The 23,558-nt window shown below is 44.2% G+C and overlaps 1 protein-coding gene across 11 annotated transcripts in view; it reads left to right on the forward strand.

Moving 5' to 3' along the window:
• The window catches only part of Miga (mitoguardin), a 240,811-nt gene that overhangs the window by 119,444 nt on the left and 97,809 nt on the right, over positions 1-23,558 (forward strand). For all 11 annotated transcript variants that reach the window (XR_012825102.1, XM_075677521.1, XM_075677526.1 and 8 more), the window contains one exon: positions 15,430-15,516. Coding sequence is in view for 10 of the 11 variants with exons in the window: in XM_075677521.1 (XP_075533636.1) it covers positions 15,430-15,516 (87 nt within the window). In the remaining variant the exon portion in view is untranslated. The remainder of the gene's footprint in view (positions 1-15,429; positions 15,517-23,558) is intronic.

Consider the following 23,558-nt stretch of genomic DNA (forward strand, 5'->3'; position numbering starts at 1 on the left):
CTGCAAGAATAGGACTTTACTATTACCTACAAGTGCGGAAAAAAACACCAAGATGCAGACGCGCTTTCTCGCTGTCCGCTTCCTATGACACCATGCAAGAGACCTCCAACTACCATCCTTGACAAGCTTTGGCACGATCCCTCCTCACCTGCTTTCTTGTTGGCCACTGTTGACGAGATGCCTCCACATGACAACAAATTCTTCCAACCTCATCAACTTGCCGACTCTTACTGTCGGCGCATCATAGACCACCTTCAAGGAGCTTTGCGCCCGCCTAACGCCCGCCTTCGTCGACAGCTGACGCAATTTAAGATTGACAACCGCGTCCTGTACCGTCATGTCTATCACCCTGATGGTCAATGCTGGGTTCCTGTCCTGCCCTGCTCCCTACGTGCTCATGTCCTGCAGGCTTCTCACGATGACATGACTGCTGGTCACCTTGGTTTCCAGAAAACCTATGACCGCATCAAAGGTTGCTTCTACTGGCCTGGACTGTCCGCCAGTGTAGCGAGGTATGTCACTTCCTGCGCTCTATGTGAGCGTCGAAAGCTCCCTACATCAGCTCCAAGCGGACAATTTCAACCGGTTCCTTGTCCGTCGCAACCATTTGAAGTTGTTGGCATTGACCTGTATTGTATGGTCCTCTTCCTGTGACTCTCACCAGTAAACGATGGAATGTGACAGCCCACTTGACACGCTACGCCGAAACAACATGTGTGAGTTCTGCCTCAGCCTCTGAAGTTGCTACATTCATACTTCAATCCTTAATACTGCGTCACGGTGCTCCTCGCGTCCTCCTGAGCGACCGTGGAAAAGCATTCCTCTCACAACTAGTAGACGAAGTACTCAGAGCCTCCGGAACCACCCACAAGACTACCTCCAGTTACCATCCGCAAACCAACGGCCTGACAGAGCGATTTCATCGCACACTGTCAGACATGCTAGCCATGTACATTGAACCGGATCACAGAAACTGGGACGCAATTTTGCCATTCATGACTTTTGCGTATAATACCGCCGTTCAACGCACAACCGGTTACTCGCCATTCTACCTTGTCTATGGTCGTTTGCCCTCTTTCTGTCTTAACGTCTCTTTCTTCGCGCCAACTGTCCATCAGTGTCCATCTTCCTGTGAAGAATATGTGTCCCGCATTCTGCGTTGTCGTCAGCTCGCCCGCATCAACACCGAAGCATGGCAACAGGACTGCAAGCAGCATTACGACACCTCTCATTGCGTCGTGTGCTTCCGCCCTGGCAAGGAAATGCTCCTCCGGACACCAGTTCGTACTCCTGGCTTGTTTGACAAGTTTCAGCTTCAGTTCATCGGCCCCTACAAAGTCTTGGAGCAGACTTCTCCGGTTAACTATCGCGTGGTACCAGTTATTGTTCCAAATGACCGCCGCTGCCGCGCAGCTGAGGTTGTCCACGTTTCCCGTATGAAGCCTTTCACGAGGCGTTCGCCGCATCTTTCACTTGCGGCCAGGATGGCCGCTCTTGCGCGAGGGGACATTAGTGTGGGAATTCATAAGCTATTCTTTGTCATCTGTACAGGATCATCATCATGTGGGTTCATATGGGGTTCTTCATCATCGCTTGTGGGGCTGGCTCTCGAGTGTGATCCGTGCAGTGGGCGTGGTCGGTTCGCCACATCTTTGACGCAGAATAAACGTCATGATAACTGCTGCGTCACAATATGTATTCTTGAACTTATTTGCTGTAACGAGGTAGTATTGCGACCGTTTTTGCAACGTCATTTCACACTTGCGACTTAGCTATCAGTGCGCCCCGAAGTTTGTGAACCCGTCGGGTAGCCTTTACAAAGGCTATGGCATTGCACTGCTGAGCTCGAGATCGCGGGTTTGCTTGCGACTGCGGCAAAGATGAGGCAGAGATGTAAGAACGCTTTTAAAGCAAAAATTGCAAAGGTGCAAAAATAAAATTTGTTTGCACAACTTTATGCTGTGCCATACTTTATTGAATCAAATGAGAGAAAGCGAGAACCTTCGACACCATTTATTGCTTTTGATAGTCGCAGATTTACGAGGACTGATGTCAAATGTGTTACACAGTGAGAGCCGGCACTTCGATGCATGCCACACGTTTGTCAACGCAAAACTATTGTGTCGAGTTTGAGTTGCTGCGCTTTGTTGACGAAATAGCGTCACCGATGCAACTGCAAAACCCTCCTTGCGTCTCGCGCATTTGCAGTTGTGCTGATGCTATTTCTTTGTTCTCGTAATGTGCTTCGCATGACATGAGTATGTTGCACGATGCCATGTTCAGTGCAGGTGCACATGTTTAATCGGTCTTGCGGTGAGCCGTGGCCCACAAGCCATGACTGTCGCACTGTGTTGCATCCTCGGTTCATAAACCCGCATTTATTGACGATCTGTCTGCAGTGCCTTCTCCGCACCGTATCAGAAAGTCGACGAACCCAGCCAAAGCGCCCTTTGTGCGTTGTAGCGTGAAGGAGCGTTGCGTCCTTTCGTGGCTGCACTTGCAAGGTAAACCTCGTGCAAACCCGTTGCCATAACATAAAGACTGTACAGTCGAAACTCATTAATTCAAACACGCTTAGTTCGAACTTCCGGTTTATTCGAACTGATGCTGTGGTATCAAAGTTATGTGTATTCCAATAAGCAAAAATGCCCGCTAATTCGAACGCGCAAACATTTGCGATAGGTAATTCGAACATACCGCGGTCTGACAATGCTCTCCGTAGCATGCCAAATCATGCAGCGGCTCCCCCGACCAGCATTGCTCTGACCCTGCCCTAGAGGAAAAGCTTAGGAGAGACCCCTCAACACTGCATGTGAGCTTCCATATAAAGTCGAAGGGCGATAACACCATCGCCATGCGCCTTGTGCTGTATGTGAGAGTGAAAGCATGCGAGGGGAGTGATAATCGGCAGCTCAATCTCGGCCGTGCGAAACAGACAGAGCAGGGAGGACGCGTGCCCTCTACCATCGTGCATGAGGCGCTGGGGTGAGAGAGAGGGGGGACGGCATTATACTCCGGCTGCAACTGCGCATATGGCGGCTGCGTGTGATCGCGCGGCCGTATCTTGATAGCGATCTGCAGTGACGGCAGAGGCCAGGCGCGTTGGCGGCTCACAGCATTGTGCGTGCTTCTGTCATCATTCTCCTCATCTTTTTGTGTACACGGCGACGCCGCAACAGAAGGGAACACACCAACATGATTGGGATCAGTGGCAACGGCTTCGTCATCTTCATAAGACATGACGCGTTAAGAATGCAGGACGAAAAACGTAAACACAGCACCGATCTGTCAGCAGACGAAGGAAAAAGCATGCGAGCACGCAGAGGGAAGCTGCGAGGCAGGCCCAGTCCGGCCTCGGCAACTCCACCGTGGAAGTCTTAGGTGGCAGTAAGGGAGCTTAAGTAGCAGAAGTAATTAGCGCCATCCATCAAGCTGGCGGGAAAGCAAATCCACTTCCGTCCTGCCCCTCCTCGCAATTACATGCCCCTCGCCCTGCCTCTCAACTTCCTCATAACTCCCTCCCCTTCGATTGTCTCCGCACTGGCCCGGAGCCAGCTTAGCCCACTCTCTGAAGTTTGGTTTTCTGCCATTATTGGGGGGAAGGGGAAGAGTGTTGGCCGACACAGGCAGTTTCGTGGTCTTCGCTCGCTGTGTACTTGCGCGCCGCAATAGTTCACGGTTCTCACCGTTCATGCATTGTGCTATGGTACACGAGTACGTCAAAAACAAGTCCTCCTTTTAATTTGAATTTCTTTTAATTCGAAAGTCGTCACTTCAAGTTCGAATTATCGAGATTCGACGCCAGAAGTGCTTGCTGTTGTGCCAAGTCGGCTTTTTGCTTGCGCCAGAAGTGGCTGCTCCACCAATGACATTACTAAAATTGTCCAACGGCAGGATTCGAACATAGGACTTCTTGAACAGAAAGAAGCCTTATATTGAACGACGGATGCATGGACAAGAGAAACCATTGCAATTAACAGCAATATGTGTGTTTGCAAAGCCTGGTTACCTTCTGCAATAAAAAAAAGATGTGTGGTTACTTTGAAATGTAGGCCAATGAACAGGGATAAAACATAATAAACGAGGCCACAAGAAGGTCTGTAGCCCCAAGAACGAAGATCAGACAAATCATTCCCATGGTGGCTGAATGATTGCAGTGCCAGAGTTCCGTCTAGTTAATTGAATCTCTATGGAGGCAACAGTTCAAAAACGTCACGTTGCTGACGAAGTCTTCTTGCAGCGTCAGCCCTCTCTTGCTGGTGGTGGCAGTGCACGCTTGGCTTCACGTACTCGTTTAAGGCATGGTGACATTAAACCAATACGAGACCAGCAGTACATCGACTCCAACGATTAGCCGACTGTTAAGCACAGTGGGACAATGTGTTGCTGAGACCACTTTATCATACCATGCCCACAATGATACAACTGACAGCGCGCATTGTTGTAGACAAGCATTCGTGTCGACGGCACTGACAAAGTCAGCATGCCAACCATCGTTCGACCAAATCCTGCGTGATTGGCTGCCGAACCGACAACACGATAGCTGAAGCGCCTTTGCTGGTATGTATAATTAATTGCACTCAAAATGAGTGAGAACATCTCTTTGAAGTTCAAATGCAAAAGCTTCAGCCCTCTCAAGCTGTACACATCAAGTTTGAGCCAATGATGTTCCTGTTCAGCAGAGGTTAGGCCTGGCACCGTCGAGTTCGTGCATTAGGCCTGCTGCTGGCGGATGGGAGCTTACAGGGACTGACAACCAATTTTCATTTTGCCTTTTTTTTATTTTTTTAGTGCTCATCGGTCAGAGTGCCTAATTATGAAGGGGTAACGCCAAAAACGCCGTGGGACATTTCTTACCAGAATTCTCCTATCGGCAGTGAGGATGTAGTCGTTCACTGGAAGCCTTCTGAAAACAGTGATAGGTGAGCGAGATAGCGATTATACGCCGGCATTGGTGGGAGGCAGACGACAAGCGTTGCTGTAGCTGTGAGAAAGTATTATTTTGCTTGTCAAGCTGATGTTCCTGCAATTGATGTTTTCCGAAGCGTTAAATTATTTCTACAGTAATAGCTACACATTTTCATGGTTTCCTGTCCAATTGATTTGGTCATTAGCCATTCAACAGTGTTTTTTACCCAAGTGAAGTTCTTACACATGATACGCTCTTCAGCGTGTTGCTGTAGCCATGTGCGTGCTAATATTGTAATGCTGGCACCCATTTATAGTACAACCAGTCAATGGTATTTTGTATCTCACAGGGAGACCACACAACTTTGGGCACTTACTCGTAAGCTAGCACATTTACAACAGCGTATGCGTCATCATGTATTGTGAGACGCATGTGCCGCTCGTTAGCGTGGCCTTTCTTTACTTTGTGATGCGCATGGAATAACACCTGTGTCACACGTACACTTCTGACTGCGATCGGAGCCCACCCCGATTGAGCTTGATCCGTATCTAGTGTTGCTACATGGTAATATGCGATCATGATCTTGCAGGATCCAGGTCCGGACATTTGTGATCTGTGCATTGCAATCAGGCCTCTTGATTGCAATCGGAGGCTGACGTCTCCACCCTCTAGTGCAGTATTCTGAAAACGCTAAACGCAAGGAGTGAAGGCAGCTCAATAAAAAACTTTTAAAAACCTTTTTTTATCGGCAGTCGTAAGCTGTAAAATTAAATACTGTACAAATTTAATGATATTTTGCAAATCTGAATTTGTAGCCAAGGCATTATGCAGTTCTGAGAATTGCCGACGATCAGCAGACGATAACTCTGTCCAGACAGTTTGACTGTGTAGCAGCGACCATTGTTGATCGTGATCAAGAAATCTGATCCGGATCGGCCCAGATCGGAATAAGAAGTGCATGTGTGACACCGGTATAAAGCACAAGTGTCTAATATTATACAAACTGCAATTTTAAACAAGAAATACGCTGTTCATAGTAACCGCCGACCTACGTTCAGTAATCTCATATAAAATATCTGGAGTACTAATATTTCACCGCCTGGCCCACGCCACTTGCTGGTTTTTTTAGACTTTTTTGCCAATTTAAAATTATAATTCTTATTTAAACCTCGAACAGCCTGCTGGTTCATATCACTATATATCATGGTTATCTCATTTCCATCAACGTCTCCCAACACATTTTGGCCAGTTATGACAAAGCAAACTGCTTTTATAGTTCAATTTTGGCATTAGCGATTTGAAATGAATTGCTCTGCACTTCGCATCGTGTGCACACAATAAGCGGCAAGTGGTGACACAGCGTGCTGTGCCATCATCGGTAAATCATTGTTCCAAAAGGCTGCCAGTCACATGCGCTATGTAGATGGGTGGATCTGTATCCTTCTGCTGACACACTTAATTGTAGAGATGCTCTGTTTACCGCTATGTCAAACAGGAAACGAAAGATGGTGCACTTGGTACAGCAACATAAACAACCGCTCGCTCAGATGTCAACAGTGTCAGCAATGTCATCTGCATTTTCGTGACAGAGCTACAGGTTCAGTAAATTAGGGCTTATGTGAGCACAGTTTTTGCTAATAATACTTTAGGGAACACCAAACTGGAAGTATCATGAAGTTAAAGAAAAGCGAGAATCAGTATAACAGCCCGTAAGATATGTGTAGCTGGTTCACAGTTGTCGTTTAAGGAGCTGGACTGCTCATACTGACTCATCCCAGGATGAAACAGTGTGGCTCATATGCACAGATATGTATGGGTTTTTTTTACGTTTTGACATTATTTCATATCGGTGATACGCGAGTTCCACAATATTTGAAGCTATAACAACAATCTGGGGCTGTAGATGTCTATGTAAATTGATGCACCAATTTGTTAAGTCCGATGCAGAAGGCTGCGCTCAAAGGCTTCTTGAATATGTGAAATGTCTTAAGAATGTGTGAAAGCAAAAAAATAATACCGTATTTACTCGCATAATGATTGCACTCGCGTAATGATCGTGCCCCTGAATTTTGTCATCAAAATTAGATTTTTTTTATTTCCTGTGTAATGATCACACCTCAAACTTGCCGCAGCGATATGTCATGTGCCAAGTCTAGCTAATAATCACGCTTACAATCTGTCAAATGCTACGCGAATGACTCTTCAAGACAAACCAAGCGGTCTGCATGCACCAAACATTCTTAAGCAGATGCCCCATTTCATTCCCTTCATCATTTTTCCGCACTTTCATGACAAAAAAAGCTACAACCAAACTTGCCTTTATTATGTGTAGGCTTTATAATGGTTGTGGTCAACAACAACAACAAAGGCATCTTTCAATTCTTTTTTGCACTCGTGGGCATGCAACAAATCGCGAGCGGCAACGATAGTAGCCACGTTTACACTGATACGTTAGAAGTGTACCCTATTCATACGCCGACGCTTGTAACACAGCTAAGATATTCGCCCACCCTTAGCGGAAACATGCCGTATTAGGATAGTAGTGAAGACAATGCCGTAGTTTCCGCAGCATGGCCGCCATGTGTTTCTATGTCACTCGCAGCTAAGCGTGCCCATTTGTTTCTGTCCCCTCAAAGTGGACATAGCTACGTTATTGCCACAAGCTTGCCGATATAAACGATGTTATTCATTACTGATACGGAAGAAACTGTTTCAATGCACGTAATGTACTCACGAGAAAGAAAAAAATCGTGTTCGGCTTGCTCCGCTGGCCGCCATTTTTATTTTGATGTCTCGCACTACATACAGCGGCAGCCACCTATTTGTTGACCTGTTGTCATCCCGCAGCAAACGCGGGATGAAACATTTTTTTTCTTTTCACGGGAAATTTAACCCACGTAAAGATCGCACCCCTGAATTTGCATCAATTTTTTTGACAAAAAAGTGCAATCATTATGCGAGTAAATACGGCAAAAGCAAACTGCAAGTGCGAGAAATCAGCAACAGCAAATTTCAAGGCAGCTGCGTTGGCAGACGGAAGCCAACGTGCCTTTATCGGCTGCACTGTTTGCACAACAGCGCACTCAGGCCTGCTCACCCAGTAATCAGCGAGTGCTACATGGCTTGCAGGAGCAACATGCTACCCAGGAGAAGCCATTAATAATTATTCACGATCCATCAAGTGCCCGATCAATGCCCACTCAACATGGGCACAGATATACAAATTAACAGGTGAATGCCCAGGCATCCTTCCAAATTTTACTTTCTAAATCATGTGCGCGTGTCCGAAACTTCATCCTACAAATACCTCGGCATTCATTTGACACCAAACCTTTCCTCGTCTGACCATACTACTTCCGTCTCTGCTAAAGCATCCCACTCACTTGGATATCTCCCGCTGGAACCTGTGTAAATCCATAAATGTCCATAAATTCATGTCATGTCCATAAATTAGCTTACTTATGTACTATGCCCCCAACTTGAATTTGCATCTCCAATACGGTCATTGCACCAGAGCTATCTGATCGCAAAATTAGAATCAATACAAAACAGAGCTGCTAGGTTTATCTCCAACAATTATGACCGGCAATCCAGTGTGTCTGAAATGAAAAAAATAAATAAAATAAAATGCTCTCCCGCCTTTAGAAAATCGCCACTTAGTCTCGCTTCTGTGTTTGTTACACAAGTACGAGTATACAGATAAGCCTTTGCCCCTGCCACTTAGCAATCCACTGTGTATGTCTGGACATTTGCATAATCATTTTAGTTCTTCACGCATTTTTGGATGTACAAAAGCTTTCAATTCATCTGCACTTCTGCGCGCCATGTCACTCTGGAAGGATTTTCATGATTCGATTGCATCGTTAACAAATCCTGTTTCTTTCTGTGAGCATGTTTAGCTAGTGCTGCTAGGAGAATCCATGCATATTTTGTTACGATGCTAGCGTTCTCTTTTATATGTACTTATATTTTTTTGTATGCTCTGCATGTATTTCTATTCATATTGTCTGTGTTTAATGTTGTTGATCTTGTTCATTTTGTTAATTCTGATTAATGTTGTAATGTTTTGTAGTTATGCAATGTCTAGTGTTTGCCCCCCTGTGCATGGTTATTCATTTTGATCTTGTAACCCCCCTTACACAATGCCCTTTGGGCCAGTAAGGGTCTATAAATAAATAAATAATATGTTTCCAGCGGTGTACGGCGAAGGTAGCACAGGAAAATGAAATGGGCAGATCCAGTTTTCTACAAAGCATTAATTCGGTGATTTGGAAGGAGAAACGAAGGGTGTCCAGCTTTTCAAGGTGTGCCTTGGAAGACGACAGTTGTTGCTACCCGTGCCAAAGCCTCTCCCTGTGACTGCAGAGTAGGTCTAGGAGATGGAAGTGGTTTTGGCAGTGGGAGTGTTTGGCAGATATTTCAGCGCTGCAGCCTGCCAATTTGCAGAAAGTAAAGGAGGTTCAAGGAAAACAGAAAGACTTTGCTTCAATGCTGGCTGCAAGTAAAAAGATTTTCTCGCTCAAGCTGACGGCGCTGTGGCTGGGTCAGATGTGATGGAGACGCGCTTCATTGTCCTAAGCCTTGCTTCTGTAAATGCTTTGCTGTATTGTGTGAAGCGCAAGGTATGCGGTGGCAATGGGACAGTAGGCAAAGGTGTACGTGACTACGGCCTCGTCGTAAAGGTAATCTCATGCGCTGCCTGTGTGATGCTATGTAAGCTTGTCACACATAAGCGGCAGTTAAGCGTGCAACCCTGTGAACATCCTCACTGCGCACGAAATGCAGAGCACCGTCAAGCAGCACTAACAAATTTTAATAGCTATTAAAAAATTTTAATAGCCAGCATTCAAAAACTATATCTCTGCTTTCAGAGCAGCTAGAGCTGCGATTTTCATTGCTGCATGTAGCTTAAGCACAATGGTAAGATTTAATTTTTTTTATACGACCTCTGAAAATTTTTTATTTTGCCTTAAACTGGAGCATCAAGTAAATGGCCATGTTTGCAACATGAAATTTAAACCAACATAGAGTAACTAAAATTGTCATAGCAAAAAAGGTACTCCTACCATTGTGTGCCTTATAATTTGTAGTATCTAGGCATGTGCCAATACTAACGATATGAGTTGTTTTTATGTTATTGTACCTACAAACAATAGTTAATTTTAGTTCTCTCTGGAAGTAATTGACTTACAGAAAAGGTAATTGTATTTTTGCAATCAGCATCAAAAGCTCAAGCAGATTACCAAGTTTCATTAAAATTTAAAAAATTCCTCCAGACATTTAATAATTTTGTCTGACAAAACAAAAGAATATACAGTTAAACCTCGATATAGGGGAACTTTAATATAGCAAAATTCTCAATATAACAAAGTATTTAACGAAGTGTGCGATTTCAATATAACGAAATTTCTCTTCCAGCGCAAAGGAATGCCGAGACAATAAATGAAAACTTCCATGGACACAGATTGTCAAATGGTTAAATTACAAGCGGCTACTTGCAAACGCACCTCTCAAATCGCATGTGGCACGACAAGCGTGACCACCAAAGTGGAGCCGCATTACGTTCAGTATAAAGACCAAGTGTGATAAGATCCTATCGCGCCCCACACACTTTGTGCTTTAGGTGCGAGTGAGTGTGCGATGGTGAGACAAGAAAGGTAGTGGCTTTTCGAGTACTGCCTTCCCGTGCGAGCAAAGGGAATGAAGGGGAGGTGAGTGATCTTGCGGCAGCGCGATCAAATGCACGTGAGGGGTGGGGAGAGGGGGAGGTAACGCCACGATTTCTGGCGCGCGTCTCGGCCGTGGCTGCGTATGGCTGTAAGCGTGGCTGAGTGCATACGCATCCGTGCACCCCACTTTAGAGGTAATCTGCTGCGTGTGCAAAGAGTGGGCGTGCTGTGACAGTGTGGCATCATGTAAGCTGTCTTCCCGCGCATTCAGTATTGGAGGTTGTGTAATCTCGTGTTCCGGCGACCCGTTGGAGTGAGAGGCAAATGAAGCATTCACTCCCCGCTGCTGGTGCTTTTCCTCATAGCGTCGTCCCAGTGCGGGCAACGCTATCAGCCGCGGGGGCTGAGTGCACGCAGAAGAGTTGCTCACTTCGCTTAATTCGTACTGCCAATGTGAAGACATAGTCGACATGGCATGAAACCGTATGAAACGTCGCCGGCCCCAACATTCATCAAAATAAATTGTTTTCTCATTCAGATTTGCTTTTTTTCGACTGCCTGATAACACGGGAAATTGTGCGGCTCCTTTCTGTCTAAGAAAAATCGATCGGTGACTTCGATCGGTGAATTTCGATATAACGAAGCAAATTGCTGATTTTACCTACTTCATTATATCTAGGTTTAACTGTATATAGAAATTCAGTGCGAAGAAATTGTGCCAGCGATATGACAAGAGTGCTCATTCGCTAAACATTGTAGTCATGCAAACAGCCATAGAAAAATTCACCAGAAACTGATGTAAACCTTGGCCATCGTGGCTGCGTCTACTTAACCTGCTCAGGGCTGATGCCTTCATGTGCACACTACGTTCTCAACCAGAAGGTTTGCGTGCCCTCGGAAGTATAGTGCAGTACCATTTGGTACAGAGCAAAATGCCTTTGGAATGAAACGCACCAACATTAACGCTGTCATTGCCACTAGAAATGTGCTCATTTCCCCTGCTTTTATGTTTTAACTATTCAAGATGCAGTAGCACGGTGTAAGAAGAACAGGTGCTCCGACGACGTGGGGGCCACTGGTGAGAAATGCGTCTCACTATTGGTGGTGTTTCACGTCTGCACCGCTGCATGGCAGCACATGTTAAGAGGCTGAATGAGCGGGAAATTTGAACGTGTAAGCAATTGTAACTGTATGCAAAGTGCGTTAAAAAAAATTAAAGCAAATTTTTTCACTGATCCTACCCTTCACTGTAATCATTCAAATCTCTTAGGTGCCATAACAGACGGTAATCACTCCAACAGTTGAGTCACGCCGTCTGCTCTGGTAGATGCGGGCAGACGATAAGCTATTAGTGTAGCAATGTTCGTTTCAAAATTGAGCAATCTATCATCATTGTTCTAGGCAAGCGCTTAAAAATTTATACGAACAGTCTGAATCACAAGAGACGGAAGGCAGATCTGCATCTCAAGCTGTGACATTGCCTGGTGGAGACGGATTGTAGGCAAGAAGTGCTTCGCACCAAACTGCAACAGCAGGTCTTGCATGTGCAAAGACAGAGTTTCCATGTTCAGTGTTAAGAGCGGACTGCATCTTTTGTAGGATGCTCTCGAAGGTGTAGATCAAGCCCTGCGACCAGGAGTGTACGGGTGAGAAGCACTTCGACCCGGTGTATGTTACAAATTCGTGGACAGCAGTGCACAATAAAATTTAAAAGGGTATGAACTTGAGCTTGTTGGTAAGGCTTCATGACAGGGAAACAGAGCGAAAGAAATAAGACAAGAAAGACTGACAGGACATGCGCTGTCCTGTTTGTCTTTCAATTTTTCTTTTGTGCTGTTTCCCCTTAACAAAGCAGTGCACACGATATTTGTTATTGTCAGCACGTCTGGAAGAACAAATTTGAGAAATATGGCTGAGCTAAGATGCACATTAAAGAAGCCCAGGTGGGCATAAATAATACTGGAGTCACCCACTACGGTGTACATCTTAATCAGAATGTGGTGTCAGCAACCAAAAACTCCAATTTTTTTTTTGACGTTTAGAATACTTTATTCAAGAGTACGCACGTTGATATTACTGATTCCACGGCAGCATGGTTTATAAGGAATTAGCTGTCTCTCAATTCGCGGCTTCTAGAATTTGGAACTTCTGCATAGGATCTGCATGCGAAATGTGCTATGCACAATTTTTCTTTGAGTATGAGCAGTGAAAGATATGAACGTTAACTTACTTTATTAGGTGAAGATGCTTCTATTTATTCAGAAACTAATCGTATGCAGCACTCCTTCAAACCCTGCTTCGTATGAAATGAAAGCGGGATAGCTGCGTATTGTGAGAAATAGTAGCGACGGTTTGTTGAAGCAGAAGTGACAAAAGTAAATTAGGTTTCTAGTGGACTCGGCAAAAGACAAACTGGGACTGCCACACTGGGAGAAACACCATATGCTTTTGTTTAGAAAAGGTACTAAAGCACCTCAGTAATTACAAACCACACTTTAATATTTTGTAACGCAAAGACAGTGGCTTAAGGCTTGTCGCTAAATACAGGCACTCTAAAAAACACAGGCTGCAAAGCGCGCTCCCAGCATGGTGGCCACGGAATGCCTGGACCCCGGTGCACCAGCCCCTTAGTCGCTCGCGCCTCCTAGTAGCGGCCCAACATTAGTGAAACGCGTTGCACACTTCCATCGAAGCACCTGTTCTTCTTACACTGTGCGCTGTAGGTAGCAATGTATATGCTCTGATACAAAAAATTATAGCTTGGTCATTGGTGTTTTGAATGGATATATAGCAGTAATAGTTGCTCAGATAATTTTTGATAATTTTTCTGTGAAACTTCAAAAAAGCAGCTCAAGAAACAAATGAAACTAATAATTTGTTCTTTTTACTATAAGTACTGTGAGTAAAAAAATTTGAAATGTACAAAATAGGCACCTGGTTCCTAGTTCCCGAGTCAGATCATGCAAAAAAATATGAAGGTTGCCCACGCTATATATGAAAGTAAGTAAATTCTTGCTGCACAGGGAGCATTTGTTTTCGCTCATTGCCGCAGGCACCTGGTATCTTTTTTTACTGCATTTTTTATGCTCGCAAAGCAATGGTTATCAGGTAATAGAGAGTGTAGAAACGTCATTATACTTGATTATTTTGTTCAATCAGCTTTTCTGTGCAAGCAAGGTGGTTTAGTGAGTGTTCAACTTTCACTGGAGCCTCCACTTGCTTTGTTCAGTTGCTGTGCAGTGCTGTACAGTAATATCGAGTGTTGTGTGATGTTGAACAGTAATGAATAAGGGAGCTTGCACAGGTGGAGTTCAAAATGTAAGGCATTAGACAGCTAGTCAAGCTTTGCTGCCGAGTCCACCAAACTGTAACATTTTGCGTCTTTTTATTGCAGAAGTGCTAGGTGTACTGGAGGTTAGTTTTGAAGATACTTCCAGTTGAAGTTTTATTTTCTGGTCTCCAGTATCTGCCGAAAATGATCCAATATGACTACCGTAAAATCCTGAGAGATACCCACCTAAAATTGAGAGAAAATCGAGTGGAAATATGAGGCGGGCTAACTTTCAGGTGGGTAACTTTGTTTTTTTAAGCCGGGAGCTTAGTCAGGGGTGGGCTCTCTTTCGTGGATGGGGCATTTGTCTGGATTTTACGGTAATACTTAATGTTCAGTCGTCATTTTAGGCGATGCATGATGTTGCTAGTAGAATTATTCCAACGGAAATCGTTAACAATGCATAGAAAAGCTGTCTATCAAATTGATCGATTTCTATAGGTGCAGTAACGTTAGAGTTAACAGTAGAAAAGGCAGTTGATAATAAGGGCGATGCTGAAAGCAAAAGTGCATCCAAACAGCCAAAATTACAGAGTTGGTATCATTGGTTATCCAGGCAGAATGGGTCCCTTGCAACTGCATTATAGCCGAAACTGTGTTTTACTGTTATTTTTGCAATTCCTATTATGAGCGACTATGTAATTCTGTGTCCTAATCGCATTAAGCTTTTGTTTTGCATTGTCCACAGTGGTGGTTCAATATTGACACGTGTACTTGTTTGTCTTTATCGGGCGACACATTTTACCACCTAAGAAATGTTATCGCACAGCGCAGGACGCGCCTGCATCTATCGGAAGTTTCTGAAATGTTATCGATGCTTCTATCCGCTGCCCCTGACCGAACCTTGTGTAATCTGATCGCATGTGTGCGCGATGCGAATAATGTAGAACTTTGTAGAAGGCACGCGGGTCCCAGCGATTACTCTGGAACATTCGACGACTGATGTATAAAAGCCGACGCGCTTCACTCGCTGGTCATATTTTTGACGATCGCCGACCGTGTTTGCTGCTATCGTTGAGCTATAAATGTAGCCTGTTTTTGTGGGCACAGGTTCGCCCAATAAAAGTTAGTTTTGTCTTTCACAGTATTGCTACTGTGTTCTTCAACGTCACCACCACGTGACAATATTTATATATGGGAACCCAAATAAATAGCTTTCTGAGGACCACACAGGGGAGCCCACTGTGTTCTTTTTTTAAATTTTTCATTTGTTCCACAACTGGCCCTGTTTTCTTTTTGTTGCTGCATCACACCTGTTACACATGTAACATGGATAAGTTTGTTTCGCATCATGTGGTGGGCCTCTCTTTTGAAACTCTTGGCTGATGAAGATAAGGTTTGATTCCTGGCTTTGACAACCACATTCAGTGCAAACGTGCTCATGTTGTATGCTTTTATGATTGCGTGCTCTACTCCCATGCAGTCCAAGTTAATCCGGAGCCTTTCACTTGGACACTCGCATTGTAGCAGACGCATGTGCGCAGCAACTGACTTGTGTTTCCTTTTCTCTTTCTGCACAGCGCCTAACAAATCAGCCAGATGTTCTCCAGTGGCTTATAGAAGCAGCCAATCATGTTCTTGGAGGCTTCATGCTGTGTGCTGGAAAAGTAAGTGCAGCACTACTTGCACAATTGCGAACAGAGCAGAAGCTTCTCAGAATGGAAAGCATGAATAGGAAGCACAATTCACAGGACCACCAAGGGTACACAGTGTCCTGTGGATTGCATGTTTACTCCTCAATACGCTATCAAAAGCGTATGTGCAGGAAGGTTACGGTGCCACCTAATTCTATCCATGGAATAGAATATTTTGTTTCACCACATTTATAGCATCTTCAATATCATGACAAGCATACTGCTGCAAAAATTTATATTCTTGAGTTTTGTCAAGTTTACAGAATTTGGACTCCATACAAACACGTTCAACAGGAATGTCAGCAATGAGAGCATCTACTAGTTTGTGGCTAGCACGCTTGGAAAGCACCTATCCAGCCACTTAAAAAAGTATGCGTGATGTAAAGCATTGTAAAAAAACAGTGAAAGAAGTGAGCCACCTACATTGACAGCATATTGACACCTATAGCAAACACCCAGCCTTACAAATCATTTTACTGGAATACTTGGACTTGCAGCGCAGGTCCAATCGGAAGTGTTTCAATGTATGCAGCTTGTTTCAAATATCATTTATGTTCACCAACGTATTTGCTTTTGATGCAATATTTTGCCCTGCACAGTTGCCTAGACAGTGCCTGAAATGTTAAACCAAAAGTAGAGGCTGCTTTTACTAAGTATTTACTAAGGTAATCCAAATAGAATCAGGAACACCTTAGACTTCTGTCAAGCAAAGGATCAGGCAGGATTCCGTCAAGGCTACTCAACAATAGACCATATTCACACTATCAATGAGGTGATGGAGAAATGTGCGGAATATTACCAACCCTTATATATAGCTTTCATTGATTACGAGAAGGCGTTTGATTCTGTCGAAAGCTCAGCAGTCATGGAGGCATTATGGAATCAGGGTGTAGATGAGCCGTATGTAAAAATACTGAAAGATATCTATAGCGGCTCCACAGCCACCGTAGTCCTCCATAAAGAAAGCAACAAAATCCGAATAAAGAAAGGCGTCAGGCAGGGAGATACGATCTCTCCAATGCTATTCTCAGCGTGTTTACAGGAGCTATTCAGAGACCTGGATTGGGAAGAATTGGGGATAAAAGTTGATGAAGAATAACTTAGTAACTTGCGATTCGCTAATGATATTGCCTTGCTTATTAACTCAAGGGACCAATTGCAATGCATGCTCACTGACCTGGACAGGCAAAGCAGAAGAGTGGGTCTAAAAATTAATCTGCAGAAAACTAAAGTAATGTTTAACAGTCTCGGAAGAGAACAGCAATTTACAATAGGTAGCGAGGCACTAGAAGTGGTAAGGGAACAATACATCTACTTAGGGTTCGTAGTGACGGCGGATCCGGATCATGAGACGGAAATAATCAGAAGGATAAGAATGGGCTGGGGTGCGTTTGGCAGGCATTCTCAGATCATGAACAGCAGGTTGCCATTATCCCCCAAGAGAAAAGTGTATAACCAGCTGTGTCTTAACAGTACTCACGTACGGGGCAGAAACCTGGAGGCTTACGAGAAGGGTTCTACTTAAATTGAGGACGACGCAACTAGCTATGGAAAGAAGAATGATGGGTGTAACGTTAAGGGATAAGAAAATAGTAGATTGGGTGAGGGAACAAATGCAAGTTAGACATCTTAGCTGAAATCAAGAAAAAGAAATGGGGGGCATGGGCAGGACATGTAATGAGGAGGGAAGGTAACCGATGGTCATTAAGGGTTACGGACTGGATTGCAAGGGAAGGGAAGCGTAGCAGGGAGCAGCAGAAAGTTAGGTGGGCGAATGAGATTAAGAAATTTGCAGGGACGACATGGCCACAATTAGTGCATGACCGGTGTTGTTGGAGAAGTATGGGAGAGGCCTTTGCCCTGCTGTGGGCGTAACCAGGCTGCTGCTGCTGCTGATGATGATGATGATGAACAGCAAAGTGAACCAACCTCCGCAGAAACAAAAAAAAAAAAAGAAAACAAGTTTCTGACTGCTGCTTCAAACTGACTGCTATTTCAACCTGAAATTTGCCGACAGATGCCAGCGCCACTCCTTCTCCTGGCAGAAAGCAGCGTGACCATGTATCAATGCAGGTCACCGGCATTGTGAGGCACTCGTGATGCTTGCAATCTTTGCAGAACTGCTCCTCGCATAGCCGTTGTTTTGCCATGGTTCGGTGGTTGGGTAGCCCAGGAGCCGGATACTCTTGTGTGGTGGCGAACTGCCACAACAGTGACAAACACCTGGGGCATGGAGCTGCCTGTGAAGTTTTATAGTTTCCTAGGTAAATGGTACAAAAAGGAACACGGGCAGGCATGGATAACTGCCGTCTGCATAATCAAGTAAGTCGGTAGGCGAAAGTTCGTCCTTTTGCTTAATGCTTACTATTTTTTGCGGCAGCATTCTTGCTTCTTCTTGTAGCTCGGTCATGACAGTTTGCTCGTGACAGTGACAATATTGCTGGAACTCTACTTCGACGTGCTTTGACTAATGTATTGGGCGTCAGCTGATTTGCGTGTGTCACATTGTCAAATACGAGAAAGCACAATTTGCGTGTGCGACGCAAATTGTGCTTTCTCGTATTTGACAATGTGCCCTTGATCGATACCATTTCTGTAGTAGCAAGTTGCAAGCAGTTCTTAAGCAAAGGTGTATTAATCGGCAGGCCATTTCTAAAAAGAATGCAGACCATAGTGTGTGTCATCTAGACTCCACAAGCAGTGTGGCAGAGGAAGGCAGTGGTGGTTTGAAATACTTTGGCTCTCTGTTGCTCCTGAAAACCGGTGCAACACAGGCATTTTCAATCGCGATCAAGCGCTATACAGATAATATTTTTTGGTCACAAACAAGACTAGTGGCGGTTGCACAGTCCAAAAGTCCGGATCAGGTTACTTGAACTCGCTCAGCATTACGGTGCAGAGGACAGCCTATGATCATGATCTACTGAATCTGGAGGGTGATGAACCACTGTCGAAAGTGCCTGTGCAGGAGCACCCGATTTAGATTGGATTCGACGGCGCTCCAAAGCGCCTGAGTGACAGGGGTAAAAAATTCTTCATGGGTTTAGACACCTCAGGACGTCGCAGTCGTTGTGTCACGCGACGCGACGGTAAAATTGTCTCTCTTGATACTTGTGAGGCGGCTTTCTATGTGAGTTTCTTCATGCTTTTTTAGTCTATGATGAATCCTTTGCCTCTTTCTTCGCTTTTAACATGCAGTGATCACATCAGGCCACATGCTGAATCTGGGTGAAGCTGCTGCTCCTGCCGGTGCTCAGCAGAGGCTATGAGCCCCAGTGTCCCCTTTAACCCTTTGAGGGTCGATTTTTTTCACCATATGCGACTGCCCAAGGTCGATTTTTTTATTACAGATTCCAATTCTTCTTAGGGACTTATTTCGAAAAAAATTTACCATAATTTTTCTAGGGTGACCATAAAGTGAGAAAAAAATATTTTGCATTGGTGTATATGTACTCTTCATTCATAAATAACAACAATAAAAAAATAAACTTATAAGAATAAAAAATTTGATGCATTGTTATACACATAGTTCAAGGCTTTGAAAATGTGCACACGCGAATACGTATTTCACAACACTCAAATGTTCCTGCTCTTACACTAATAGTTTGTACATCAATAGCGTAATTGAACTGCGTAGGTGCGCGCACTCAAGAAAACTGTTTGGTTGTATGCCCGTCAAAAAAGCAAAACGTGTGACAAACCTCCTCTAATCTTCATCTTATTGCCAACCAGAGGCAATTAGTTTTGGCGAGTGTAAAAAAAAAGCAACAGAAATGCATGCACGGCGGCATCCTTCCTATGCGCATCCCTGTGAGCACTAAGCGAGCGAGAAACGATTGGTCACCCTTTGAGCAATTACTAACAAGATACCCACCAGTTTTGCAAGTGCAAGAAGCCGAAACCACCCGCGGAACAAAAACCAAACCGCCGCCCGCCCGCACGCGTGCCAATGCGCAAGCAGTAGTATATAAACGTGCGGGAGGAAACGCTCTACAACAAACCATACAACGAAAACCGAGGGAGGGAGGCACGCGAAAAAAATTCCCTGTATTCCCAAGTGGCAGCACATGACAGAAAAGAAAAAGTTAGGAAATCTGCACGCTTTTTAAATGTACAGACGGTGCCGTAAATATACGGCATCGACCATTTTAAGACTTGTTCGCAGCGCCGTATATTTACGTCATTGACCCTCAAAGGGTTAATAATAGACCCCAGTTACATGCGAGAGAGCCCCCTTGACTGACTGCGCGACACGGATAAATATTTCGCATGCAAAAACTTTGAATAAATTGGAATGCAAAAGCGAACAAGCGCAACTTACTTCGGCCAGCAGCGATGGTGCATGCTTGTCTCCTCCTTTTTTTTGCACTACCTGCCCAGAAATATGTAGAATTTTACAGGCAGATGTCGGCCCTTCATGTTTTCAAGGAAGTTGTGGCACTGAATGGCAGGCTTATGTGGACAAATGCATGGCAGACACAATATCCAAGCCTGTACTCCTGTACACAAGACACCTACGTAACCGCGTGGCCTGGCGACTTTTTCATTTGCTCCCGCAAGCGTCCATGCCGCCGCCTAGCCCAGATTGGGAAGTTAATATATGAGCTGGAAAAAGCCTGGTCAGGCAAAAGCAAATCTGTGAATACAGTGGCTGACCAATTTTTTGGACTAGGTACAATTATTCAAATGTCGCAATGCTACCATCTACTGCATGAAACTCGTATATTAAGCTGGCTGAAAATTGGAACATTGTGGGGTAATATGTTACATTTTTTAAACAAAATCTGTGTCATTGGCACACCTGTACCTGCTGGACTGTGGGCACTATTTCATTTCATTTATTGAAGCCTTAAAGGCCCGGAGGCATTACATAAGGCGGGGGCAAACACAGTGTGAGGAACTCTTCATCACGCTGAGGAGGGAAAAGAGGAAGAAAAGATCGACGAAGAATAGAAAAGGAAACAACGCTCAGGAGAGAACCGAGCAAATGGTACTATCATCAAAATCACTGTAAAGAAACCATAAAATACAACAAAATACATACTACATAAGTACTATTAAAAACATACTATGCGTGAGAACGAATCACTATCAATTAATTACTTAAAAGGGGTCAAGTAGCAAATGCATTTGTGACAAACCATTCTAGGTGTAGTGGATTGTTAGTTTCTCACGGAAAGTCGTGTGGTCGGCGGAAGAGACAATACAGTCGGGCAGAGTGTTCCACAGTGCGATTGCATTTAGAAAAAAAGAATCCTTCATCGAAGACGTAGGGCACTGAATGTGCGCGATTGGACAGCTGTGGTTGAGGCGGGCAGAGATTCTAGGCGGGGGTTGTAGTCGAGGGTGTCTGGCTATTTGGTGATAGTAGAAAGAGTGAAGCATGCAGAGACGCGAGATGATACGATGTGATTGGAGACTGGGAAGATTGAGTGTGCGTTTTAGTTCAGTTATGCTGGTTTTACTTGAGTAGTTTGACATGATAAAGCGTGCAGCACGATTCTGAGTGGCTTCTAATTCGTAGGTGTGATATGCTTGCGGGGGTGCCAGATAAATGATGCGTACTCCAGTTTCAGCCGAACATATGTCTGATATGCAAGTTTTTTTATAGCGGGTGATGCAGATTTCAGATTGCAACGCAAGAAACCAAGTGTGCATGAGGCGTTTGTGCATATTGTTTCAATGTGAGTAACCCATGATAATGATGATGTCAAGTGAACATGTAGATACTTATAGCAGTCTGTTTGTGGTATTGTAGTTGAGCTTATGTGGTACGCATAATTTGTAATGCTGCGCTTACGTGAAAAGGACATACATTGGCACTTATTAAGGTTAAGAGGCATGAACCATTTTTCACACCATGAAACGATAGTGTCTATGTCTTCTTGTAGGTCAATGGAATCACCAGGGTTATGGATGGCGTTGTAGATGACGCAGTCATCAGCAAAAAGACAAAGTCTAGTTTTTGTGTTAGATGGCAGGTCATTGATATAGATTAAAAATAACAGCGGGGATAAGCCTGCTCCCTGGGGGACACCGGATGTAACATCAGAAAGGTGTGAGTCGTGAGAGTTAGCGGATGTGTATTGTACGCATCGTTTTAAGAAATGTTCGATCCAAGTAATCAGTGATGGGGGGATTCCAAGAGTAGATAATTTGGCAAGTAGGTGATTGTTGGGGACGCGGTCGAAGGCCTTCGAAAAGTCTAAGAAGATGGCGTCAATTTGTAGGTGATCGTCCATGTGTTGTAAGATTTCATCGGTGAATTCAGAGAGCTGAGTTTCGCAGGATAATAGTTGTCTAAAACCATGCTGATATGATTAGAAGAAGTTAATTGATTCAAGGTAGTGCATTAGATTGGTTGCTATGATATGTTCCAGCAGTTTAGAGGGGATACTGGTTAGAGAAATTGGACGATAGTTACATGCTTTTGTTCGATCAGCAGATTTATGGATGGGAATGATTTGAGCCTTTTTCCAATCGCGGGGAACTTCACCAGTACTGATTGATTGCTGGAAAAGTAAGCTAAGTATTGCACTTGACAGGGAACTGGCGTTTTTAAGTAATTTGCTGCTGATTTGATCACAACCAGCCGAGGAGGATAATTTTAGAGCCTGTATTAGCCCAGCTATTCCATCAGCATTAATCTGGATATCGGGCATTGTGGTCAGCGAGTGGCATGGTAATACGTCAGAACTGAAGTTTATAGCAGGAGAAAATACTGATGTGAAGAAATTGTTAAGGGCTGTAGCACATTTTTCAGCTTCAATCAGTACGTTGTCGTCGTCTGATAGTTGCAGCTGAGTTTGGCGCTTAGGCGGGGAGATAATCTGAAAGAATTTATGAGGGTTGGACTGAAGGATTGATAAGAGGTCAGTTGAAAAAAATTTGTTTTTGGAAGCTTTCAATTCCTTGATGTATTTTTTGATGCTTAGTTCGTACCTATCCCAAGCTCTGTGGTTATTAACTTTGCTTTCCGATAATGGCGTTTTTTCTTATTAAGTAGACGTTTTAGGTGTTGCGTAAACCACTGGTTATTTTTGTCGGTATTTATAAGGATAGTAGGGATATATATGTTTTTCAAGTTTAGCATAGTGTTTTTATACAATTCCCAATTGGCGTTGACCGAGCGAGCAGAGTATGGGGGGGGGGACTGTCAAAAATCTTCTTAGAAGAGTGCGAGTTCGCGGTTAAATGCGTCGAAGTTACCTTTCTTGTAATCAGTGATTAATTTTTGCGTGGGGGCTTTGTTTTTAATGGTAATGAAATGCCGATATGAAGTACGTTGTGGTCGCTAAAGCCAGGGAGCGAAGTCAAATTTTTTATGTTTTCCGGGCTAGATGTTAATAAGAGATCCAGGGTGTTGTCGCCCCTAGTTGGGCATGTTATTGCTTGGTGGAGGTTAAAGTCTAGTGTTAATTCAAGAAACTGTTTGGGTTCACTACAGGGTGTTCTGTTGGGTACTGAAAGTAGTGGCCAATTGATGCTGGGATGATTAAAGTCTCCAAAAAGGAAGATAGGTGTAGCGGGCATATCTTTTTTTATTTGTTCTAAAGAGAGGCGTAAAAAATTGCAAAATGAGGGGTTACTATCTCGTGGATGGTAACAGATTCCAAACACTATTTTGCCAATTGTACTGTGCACGCTTACCCATGTTAGTTCGATGTTGTCGTTGTGATTTATCAGGGATGATGGTAAGCTGTCTTTAACGGCGATTAGTACACTTCCCCCTCGCCTATGATGCCGATCGCGTCGGTAAACTGTAAAGTTAGGGTAGGATGAAAAAACTGCGTGGTCGCCGACGTCTTTATTTAACCACGTTTCCGTTAGTAAAATCATATCGGCTGTGTTGTCGTCTATGAAGCTTTCGAGTTCGTCACGTTTTGGAATTATACTGTGGATGTTAGTGAAAACCACACTAATGTTAAAAAATGAATCAGGGCGGTTTTTGAATGAAGCAGGCACGGAATTTCTTGTTTGTCACTGGGGCTGGTCAGATAAGGTATCAGTTGGAG

Source organism: Dermacentor variabilis, unplaced genomic scaffold, assembly GCF_050947875.1.
Source record: "Dermacentor variabilis isolate Ectoservices unplaced genomic scaffold, ASM5094787v1 scaffold_13, whole genome shotgun sequence".
Lineage (NCBI taxonomy): Eukaryota > Metazoa > Arthropoda > Arachnida > Ixodida > Ixodidae > Dermacentor > Dermacentor variabilis.